This window comes from Eriocheir sinensis, chromosome 65 (genome assembly GCF_024679095.1).
Source record: "Eriocheir sinensis breed Jianghai 21 chromosome 65, ASM2467909v1, whole genome shotgun sequence".
Taxonomy (NCBI): Eukaryota; Metazoa; Arthropoda; class Malacostraca; order Decapoda; family Varunidae; genus Eriocheir; species Eriocheir sinensis.
This window is the reverse complement of record NC_066573.1, coordinates 6603609-6613959: the sequence shown is the minus strand read 5'-3', so window position 1 is coordinate 6613959 and position 10351 is coordinate 6603609. Positions and strand designations below refer to the sequence as shown.

General features: G+C 44.8%; 2 protein-coding genes across 3 annotated transcripts; both read left to right on the top strand.

Annotated features, from left to right (window-relative positions):
* The first annotated feature begins 1666 nt into the window (after positions 1 to 1666).
* On the top strand, positions 1667 to 4045 carry LOC126987548 (triosephosphate isomerase-like). Its single transcript, XM_050844593.1, has 4 exons — positions 1667 to 2464; positions 2717 to 2808; positions 3106 to 3267; positions 3599 to 4045. The coding sequence occupies exons 1-4, from the start codon at positions 2275 to 2277 to the stop codon at positions 4040 to 4042; spliced, it is 888 nt and encodes a 295-aa protein (XP_050700550.1). The 5' UTR covers positions 1667 to 2274; the 3' UTR covers positions 4043 to 4045.
* Positions 4046 to 4097: 52 nt separating this feature from the next.
* LOC126987547 (uncharacterized) lies at positions 4098 to 10056 on the top strand. Of its 2 annotated transcripts, XM_050844591.1 has the most exons (8): positions 4098 to 4229; positions 5307 to 5422; positions 7259 to 7358; positions 7594 to 7716; positions 8572 to 8782; positions 9056 to 9200; positions 9450 to 9579; positions 9808 to 10056. In XM_050844591.1, the coding sequence occupies exons 2-8, from the start codon at positions 5321 to 5323 to the stop codon at positions 10014 to 10016; spliced, it is 1020 nt and encodes a 339-aa protein (XP_050700548.1). In that variant the 5' UTR covers positions 4098 to 4229; positions 5307 to 5320; the 3' UTR covers positions 10017 to 10056. The 2 variants fall into 2 exon arrangements, with proteins under 2 accessions (XP_050700548.1, XP_050700549.1); XM_050844592.1 differs by lacking the exons at positions 4098 to 4229; positions 5307 to 5422 and adding an exon at positions 6522 to 6873.
* The last annotated feature ends 295 nt before the right edge of the window (positions 10057 to 10351 follow it).

Genomic DNA, 10351 nt, shown 5'->3' with positions numbered 1-10351 from the left:
TAGTAAACTGTGTTGTCTCGTCTGATTAGTTTCTCCGTGTATAATCAAATGTCGGACAAGCACTAGTTTGAAATGACTAAGAATACTTACAGAGAAGGCACACGTATGAAAAAACTCATGTAAGTCATCAAATCCATGCAGCTGACACTAGCTAGAGCTGAGTCATGACTGCCTTTACCTATATATATAGGCCTATCAACGTTCAAAGACTTTTTTTTTAATTATTGTATTTTATTTCACATTTCTATTTATTTATTTACTATTTATTGATTAATTTTCTAACCCCTTCCCGGGGGAGGATTCATATATAGACGTTTCGAAATTGGGATTTTTGTCGGCGCGTCTATATATAGACGATTGCTCTTATTTGCCCACACTAGACTGTAGCATGGTCTGTATATAGACGATTCCTTACTACTAACAAAATTAACAAAATAAATCGTTATTTGGCATCTTAAACCCCCTGACAATTACCGACATTGCATTTACCTCTCAAGGACAGTCACCGCTTGTGCTTTGTCGGTGGTGGGTGTGCTTGCCCATCAGCTAACACTGGGAATTTATGCATTTTTTTCCTATTTCATTTTATTAATAGTCTATCATGTCAAGGAGAAAGAGACCTCTTAAGCCGGGAGAAATGACTTCTTTGGTAGCTGAGGATATATATAGATGCTGATTTTTTGGATGATTTTGATGATTCTGACTCATCTACTGTCAGTGATTGCACTGATACAGAATCTAAACCTTCATATAAATATATCAATATACATCTAACCAATCAAACTTAAATAACATCTATATATAGATTCAAATGTTTGATCAGTTTTGCAGCAGTCTATAGAGGTTTTGCAGTGACATCACGAAATAGCGTCGTCTGCACCTTGTGCGTCGTCTGAAAACCCGCTGGTGGTCACCTCCCCAGCAGAGTGAGCAGACGCACCACGTGTGCCCGATCCCCAAGTCACTACCCGCGGGCAAATGGCAGGACCTTCAGCATCATTTGTGTTAAGTGATTACAGCATACGTATCCCATGACGAACACACAGAGCACTTGTGCAGCCTCCACCAAGGTTTGCTTTGTTAAGTGACACCACCACTGACCACCAAGATGGCCGTGCAGGCCCGCGCTACCCCCGCACCCCCACTAATGACGTCAGCTGCAAAACCTCTCTATATATAGACGTCAATCTGGGATCCCCACTTGCGGGGAATCTATATATACACGTATGGATGAAAGTCGACAGCGTCTATAGAAGTTTTGCAGCTGACGTCATTAGTGCTGCGGGGGTAGCGCGGGCTTGCACGGCCATCTTGGTGGTCAGTGGAGGTAGTCACTTAACAAAGCAAACCTTGGTGGCGACTGCACAAGTGCTCTGTGTGTTCGTCATGGGATACGTATGTTGTGCGGTTGGATGTTCTAACCAACAAGGGAGAGATGCTGTGTCATTTTATAGATTTCCAGCGAATCCAGAAGAGCGGGGCAAGTGGATAGCAGCTGTGAGGAGGGAAAACTGGCGGCCGTCTGCTTCATCTGGACTCTGCAGTGTTCATTTTGTCAGAGGTAAATTATGCAGGCAAGAATGATCAGATTATTACATGAGGTAACACTCATTTAGGTATTGCCCCGGGTCCCCTAACTTACTGTGTGGCGGGGGATTACTCTGGAACCGGATTTACATGAGCTGGCGGAGATAAAACAAGCTGGCGGAGGTGAACACGCATGGCGGCGCTCAAGCAGGGGAAGAAAATAGGAAAGGAAATTCAGTGGAGGCAAAGTGCACAGAGGGACAGAGCTCAGTGCTGGGTGGAGTATATAAGTGTACGAAGGGAAGTGACCAAGAGTGCTTAGTGTAAGGTGACTTGCCGTCACCTGCCCTCACCTGTCGTCACTTGCCCTCACCTGTCAGCCTGCCTGCCTGTGCTGCCTACAGAGGTCCGGTAAATGGTATGATGAATCCCGCCCCTGGGCATCACTGGTCAGCAACAGGTCCTTGAGGGCTTTGTTTTTATATTCCTTGAGCCCCTTGTTGTGGAGGCAAGGGTGCTCCTACAGCCACTCCTGGTCAGCAACAGCGCTAGAACTAGCGCATTTCGCGCTAGTTTGGCAACACTGACCCCTGACCTTTTCCATGCTGACGTCATGCGCGGGGCGGGATACTCGGAAGCGGACGGGGAGACTGGAAATGCGTCACCGTGTACCGCGTTGTAGGAAAACATTGACTCCTCTCTGGCTCTCTCACGGTATATAAAAGACGGAGTGCTGCGCTGGGCCTCATGCACACTCCCGCAGCCAGCACGCAGGCATCGCGTCCTTTCCCGGGTACCCTGCAGCACTTTGATCCTCTCATCATGGCTCCGTCCAGGCGGTTCTTCGTTCTCGGCAACTGGAAAATGAATGTCAACGCTTCTCGCATCGAAAGTTTGTCCAGACTCCTTTCAGAAGCCAAACTCGACCGCGAGACAGGTAGACCGCACAAAATTACCTTATGTTCAGATAAACCTAAAACAAGACCCTGAAACAGCTTTTATTCTTCCGCATCTTCTCTTTCCTTCGACTCAAACTCTTTCGAGAGGGAAGTATCAAGATGTGTTTGCAGAAAGCGCAGTTGGGGGACTTCTCTTCGTATATCATTATTTATAGAGCCTTTTTAGCTATTTTTTTTTTACCGTGGAAAATAAATATTACATGTAGCTATGTCCTTTTCTCTCGCTCCAGAGTTCGTGGTGGGCTGCCCCTCCTGCTACCTGTCCTCCGTCCGCCAGCTGCTGCCCAGCCACGTGGGTCTCGCCGCCCAAAACTGTTACAAGGTGAGGCTGAGCTCCGTCTCCTTATAAGTGTATATACACGCTCTCTGGATTCCTCAAACTTTTCAGTCCCTATACCCCTCAAGTTCAACTCAAAGTCAACTTTACCATTCTTTGATAAAAGCCTACTGCTACCGACCTATAGCCTTTGAAATCATATAAAAAGAAAAATGAGAATGGTTGTGAAGAAATAGCTTCTGCTGCCGGCTGCCAGTTGTGGTGATAGTCACCAAGCAGTGCAAACACTCGTCAAGTACCGGTGCCTGCAGGCACTCACGCAGGGCCTTGGTGTTCCGGCAGGTGGCGCGAGGCAACTTCAGCGGCGAGTTGTCCCCAGGCATGGTGCAGGAGTGTGGCGCGGACTGGGTCATCCTGGGCCACCCCGAGCGACGCACTGTCTTCGGGGAGACTGATTACCTCATTGCCGAAAAGGTCACTCACGCCCTCAACGCCGGGTCAAAGGTGAGTGGTGTGTGCCAGTATTTCTCTCTCTCTCTCTCTCTCTCTCTCTCTCTCTCTCTCTCTCTCTCTCTCTCTCTATTTTTTTTCTTGTTTATCACATTTCTATGACACACCACGTACACGTATTCATCACTGTTCCTCACTCATCCCCCCGCCAGAGTAGGTCAGAGAACTATTGTGAATTGATCAAGGCTTCATTAATCTACAGCTGCCTTCCGGCTATCTCTTCTTTATGAACCAAACAAACGAATGGAATCTATCCCACCCCTCACCCCAAACCCTCCCCACTACTCCCTCTCACACGCTTAGCACTGCCTCCACTCCTGTGCAGGTCGTGGCGTGCGTGGTGGAGCGCACGGAGGACCGCCTGCACGGCCTGACGGAGGAGGCGCTGGCCACGCAGATGGAGGCCCTGGCATCCGCCGTGACGGACTGGTCACGAGTAGTGTTAGCCTTCAAGGCGTTGTGGGCCAGCGGGACGGGTGTGCTGGCCACCCCGGGGCAGGTGCAGGAGGTGCTTTCCCTGCTGCGGCGGTGGCTGAGGCTCAACGTGGGGGTCAAGGTGGCGGAGAACACACGCATCATCTACTCGGGGTCAGTGTCGGCGGCAAATTGTCAGGAGCTGGCGCGCCTCCCCGACGTGGACGGCTTCCTGGTGGGCAGCGCGGCGCTCAAGCCAGATCTCATCCACATCGTAAACGCCCACCACCCGCGCCCCGCCCGACTGTTCCTTCCCTACACAGTGCCGCCCCGCCCCACATACGGCAGGGCGTGACTAAAGAGAGTGTCGGAAAGTCTCTGTGCCAGTATTTCTGAACATGGGTCGGTGACAGACTACTCTCTAGATCTCCACTTCTTCGTAAATAGTTGATAGCCAAACACGTATGGCCGAGGCACACCGCTCTTAAGTTAGTGCTGTCATGGGGCTTCAAGACGGGGTGTGATAGAAGGCAACGCTTGAAGTAAGACGGGTTCGAAGTAAAATGAATTTGAAAAACACTTCACTAGACTCCTTAGGTGTGACACTCGCCCCCGCCCTTCTCCGCCCCCCATCTCCCGACCTGATTGAATAGCCTATTTGTGTCGGGAGAGATACACACCTGCCCGTTTTACTCCGCCACACGCTAAAAGCCTTCACAACATTCCCTCGCCAAAACCTTCAAAGACAGTCCTAAATCTAGCCAGCGCTCTATACCAACACCCATGACAGCGCCAGGCAGCTCTAAGGCTCCCGCAGGATTTTCCAGCCCACCGTGACCAGCCCCACTCCTTAAAAAACTTGTTTCTCCCCCCTCCCCTGCCACGGCTTTAGTACCTTGTATCAAGGAAGTTTCCCAAAGCTTGAATTGAAATATTTATTGTTGTAAATTTTCCCAAAGCTTACTGTAGATAATGAACCCTGCTTGGGGAGCCCGTGTGTGAAAAGCGATATTTATGTATATTTATGTGTATTTATGTATATCTATGTATTCCTTCAGTAAAGCATAAAAAAGAGCTTTAACCTTTGAGCAACCTCTACTGTTTTTATAAAGCTTTACTAACCTTCTGTCGGGCATAAGTGTTCTGATTAGCTATTTAGGTTCCGCGGCTGACACACACACACACACACACACACACACACACACATAGGCTGGATGAATGTAGATATGGAAACAGGACTATTGTAGAGTTTAGCTGTAGACTATACAAATAGGTAAATACACACAACACCCACATACACGCCATTTGAATGATTGACCGATTTATTATTATTATCATTACTGTTATTATTATTGTTATTATTATTATTATTTTTACTATTATCATTATTATTATTATTATTAGTAGTAGTAGTAGTAGTAGACTATAGTAGTACTAGTAGTAGTGCTCGTAGTAGTATAATTAAATAACGATGATGATAATGATAATAGAAGTCTAACAATGATATAATAACAGTAATAATAATAGTAATGATAATAATAATAACAATAATAATAACATCATCATCGTCATTGGTTAGGTAAGGTCTGTTGCCTCAGCTCTCTTATTTCCCGCTGCAGGAGGATCTATCAGGATGTCTTCGTGTCCGCGTCCCAGCGCCATCACGGTGGAGCCTGGAGGAGGAGGAGCTGCTGGGGTGGGCGAGGAAGGCGAAGAAGGAGCAGCATGGAGGGCGGTGCGTTGATTTTCGGTTCTCTTCGTTAATTAACCCCATGAATGCGGATTTCCTACAAGAAGACGTCAAGCTACAGGAATGGAACAAAAAGTGGCTGCTACAATTCAATGAGGAAAAACGTAAAGCACCTTGGGACGGGAAATCCAGCACACCAGTACCACATGGGAAACACTCCATTATCCACCACAGAGACAGAGAAAGACCTGAAAGTATATGTTACCAGGTTGTCAGTGAAGACCAAATCCGTGCCAATCGCAGCAGACGGGCTAACCTTTTTTTTTTTTTTTTCGTTTTTCATTTTTTTAAGTTTTCGAATTCTGGGTTTCTGGTGCACTGTTATTTAAATGTCGAGATTCTTCTATATTCTGTGGGTTTGTATTTGTTTATTTTTATTTATTTGTTTGTATTTCTCTCCATTTGCCATATATTTTTTTAAAGTCGAATTCTGGGTTTCTACTGCACTGTTATTTAAATGTCGAAATTCTTCTATATTTTGTAGGTTTATACTTATTTATTTGTATTTTATAATTTCTCGTCTAACGTCCTTATTTTCCCTTATTAGAAGAGATGTTATGTATGGCTACCTAATGTATGTTTTTTTTATGTGAGTGCTGGATAATTTCAAGATTTATATAATGTGTAAAAGTGTACAGACTAGGCTATTCTATGCTTTATGGTGTGGTCAATGTAATATCTATTCGTCTATCTGTTTGAATATTTTTTTTATATATAGTGATGCTCCTTATCTTCCTCCTCCTCCTTATTTTAAACTTATCATCATCATTTATATTTCTTTCTCCTACACACCTTCGTTCTTACGTGTTTAGCTCTTCCACTCTATGTCTGTCTGTAGGCGCATATATGTTATTTCTTTATTTTTTTTTTTGTTATATATTTTAGACCCTCTTCCTCCTCGTTTATCATCTCCATCTTCATAATATATAATTCTTTCTCCTATATATAGCCTACCTTCGCTTTTTCTTCGTGTCCTCCACCTCCTCACTATATAGCCTATTATGGTCTCTCTCTCTCTCTCTCTCAAATTAGGAGCGTTTATATACCAAAACTTGAATGGTCTGGGGGCTGCATGCCTTATGGGGGGTAGGGGAAGGGGAGCACTTTACATTAACGAGATAACTTCATTAACTTGAAGCCCATCTATCATTCCACATGCAGGACACTTCATACTTTTCTCTTTTACAGTAAGGATCGAGGCACTTGACATCATATGATCGAGCCTGTATAGTCGATCTTTGAATTAAGGGGGGTTTAATTTTATTTTCTATTTTATTTTGATTTTGCAACTTGGTTTTCATAAATTGTGTCTTGAAGCTCTCCTCTGCACAGGCATTTGAAGGGTAGGTTTGGTTTTACAACGCATGGATATTTCTCGTGATGTTTTGAAGCTATCCTCTGCACAGGCCTTTGAAGGATCACTTGGGTTATGCAACGTAAGTATATTTTTCATAATGTCTTGAAGGTCTCCTCTACACAGGCCTTTAATCGACCGGTCCTTGAAGGGTCGTTTCGCCTTTGCACCGTTACGTATATTTTTCATAATGTCTTGAAGCTCTCCTTTGCACAGGCCTTTGGAGGGTAGTTTTGGTTTCGCGACGCACGTATATTTCTCATAATATCTCGGAGCTCTCCTCTGCATAGACCTTTATTAATTGACCGGTTTTTGAAGGGTCATTTTGGTTTTACACCGTACGTATATTTCTCATAATGTCTTGAAGCTCTCCGATCTGCACAGGCCTTTAACTAAACAGTCTTTGAAGGTATGTTTTGGCTTTGCAACGCATATCTCATAATGTCTTGAAGCTTTCCTCTGCACAGGTGTTTGGGGGGCTGCGGCTGCGTGTGGTGCTGACGGTGCTGGTGAAGACGTGTACCTTCTGCCTGGTGGTGCTGGGCCTACTGGCGTATCAGGGGGCAGGTGGGTGGGTAGCCTACTTACCATAATAGTCACCTGTATACCTATATGGGTAGATGTCTTTTTTTTTTCTTTTTTCAACGCCCTGTCTTCATACTCTCTCAAGCCTGTCACCATACACTCTCTCCCATTATCCTCATGTGTATATATATTCCTCTGTCTATCTGATATGTTTACTTATATCAATTTTTTCCCCTGGCACGAAGCTGCATTTCCCTTTTTTCATCTACTTTTTCAGGGCCATTCCAGCACGGGCGAGGCTCTGACAACGTGCCGTTCCTTGCATGCCTCAGACCTGCCAGGCATTACCACTTGGTCCTGATCCCGCTGTACTGTGGCCTCCTTTTCGCTGGCTTCTATGGTGAGTGCATACATAGTTTGGTATCATAAGACACTTTTGCTTCTCACATCAACTATTTATAAAGGTCAAAGAGGGGGTCAGTCGGGTTCTAATGAGTGTTTCCTTAGGTTCACGGTACAGAAGAAGGGTCACACTACCACCAGGGTCATAGAACTACTCCTGGAAATGCCCACAACTCCTACGAAAGCCTTGTCAATTATGTGTTCTTGGGTGGCGAAATGTCTGATAATACGCCCGATAGTGTCTCTTCAATCTCTGGGTCTTTTTTTTTGTACAGCAAAGGAAGCAGCTCAAGGGCAAAAAAGAAAGAAGACAAAAAAACCTGCTAATCACTGATCCTATAAATAGAAGTAGTACAGAGTTGTCAAAAGAGAGGTTCATTTTGGGAGGGGAGGTGATTTGATACTCCCCTGACCTCATTTTGACCCTCGTAAACACACTGCCTAATAATAATGACATGATTTTTTCAGGAACTGCACTTATAGCTAAAGAACTGGGCTTAGCTGGGTCAGAATGGATGTTAGGTTAATGTAAATGGTTTGAGTTAATGCCTAATATGACCTGACATGAATTTTCAGGCATGACACCACCACCACCACCACCACAAGAGTAGTCACCATCATAGCATCATAATACCAGTCATCACCATTGCCACCACTTATAGCAGTCATTATATAGTGCAGCATCTCCACCACCACCACCACCATTTTCAGCAGTCATTATATAGTGTTACATCATCAGTCATCACCATCATTATATAGTGTAGTATCACCAGTCATAACCACGACCACATGCATAATACAGTGTGCAAAAACTAGTCTTAGATAGGCTCAGACTCCCTCATCATCACTGCAGCGGTGGCGATGGTGGTGGTGAAGGTGAAGGGCACGGGCGGGAGGCACAGGGGGGTCGTACCTTCCTCCTTCCTGCTGGTGCTTGTGGTCAGCCTGAGCCTCAATGTTGGTTTGCTCTTCGCCGAGGACCGTCGCAACGCCTCCGCCAGCCTTGCCCTCAGCCTCCTCTTGAGCCTCAGTAATAGTGTCGCCCTCTGCTTCTTGGCCGTCAGGTAAGGAAGATTCATGTCTCCTTATGCCTTGCTGCACATACTCAAGGGGTGACTGATGAGTTTTGAGCCTCTAGGAAATGGTAGCCAATAGAAAGCAACTTAATCTCTCTTTAGTGAATGATTTTATGAGGGGCATACCTAGGGGGGCTGACTTTTAGAGGGATAGTTTGGCCATTTCCTTTCTAGGGCACAATGTTTTACCATAGCTATGAGGCGGCTCCAAACGTATAAGAACATCACCTACGTTTCTAGGGACTTAAATTTACTCCACAGTTTCTGGTCCTCTGCCAAGACCATTTATAGGGAGTCCATTGCTGACTTCTGGCTCAATGTTGCTGTACTGAACATCATGGCCACATATGTTGCCTGGAGCCTCATACAGTTCATTATATCCCTTGGTGTCTTCCTGACCCTTGAGGCAAGTTTTCCACTCATGACTTGTATTGTGAATTTGTGTATTATTATCTTTTCCTGCTTCTCACTCACATAAGTTTTCTGCACAAGTTTTACAGCAATGTTATATTTTCCAAATCCTTACTTTTATTTATTTTCTTGTTTATCTTATTTTTGTATGGGATTATTGGCAAAAACAGGTCTTTATTATAAATGTCTTACTGTCATGTTTCCAATGATGGCAGGGGTAACATGTTGTACATTTATGTAACAGAAAAAGATGAATGAACATGATGTGTGTTCAGGAGAGCTCATTGTCTTCATCGTGCTGCTCCTCGCCTGGTCCCTCTTTGAGAACAGTGCGCTGAGCCACTGCTGCAATACCATCATTATGCATTATTTGGGTAAGGCAAGACAAGTGGTGCACAGCCTGTGCAGATAGAGGCAGCCACATGTGCTGATGGCTACACAGCTGTGCTATTATATCTCCTCCATATTCATGGGATTAATTTATGTCAGCCAAGTCACAATGTTATTTTGTTTTATAGAGTGTTATATTGCTTTCTTTGCAAAATAACCCTTAGGTATCATCATTGTTATTATTATGGTGGTAACATGAAGATTTCTTTCAGTGTTGATGTATTTCTTGGTGATGGTGATAGCCAGACAGAGTGGCAGCCCTGACCAGATGCTGCAGATCCTGAGCATCAGCAGCCTGGTGGTGACGCTGCTCCTGCTGGCTGTCCGGCTGGCCTTCTTGGTGAGGATGAACAGAGGAAGCAACCTGTGTGGCTCCAGGACCCAAGAAACACCCCAGCTTGAGGAGAGTCCAGCCCCTTAGTGACAGCTTGAACATTGACACTAAACATGATAGTGCACTGTGGCCTCACCTCACACGGCTAGAGTATCATTATCATTCAGTCAGTCTATGTATTAACAACATATAGCACAAAACATTTATTTCATCAAGCTTGATGGTAGGAATCTTTTCACATTTTGCCTAATGGCAGTGCTGTATAGGATAATACCATTCAGTTCAAGTTCATTATTTAATACCACTTAATTTAGTTTATCATTATGCACTTAACTTTATCAAAATTAACAGGACTTTTACCTCCAGCAGTACCTTATGGCCCGGTGTTATCAAGCGACTTGTGGTCATGTTGTACTCTGTGC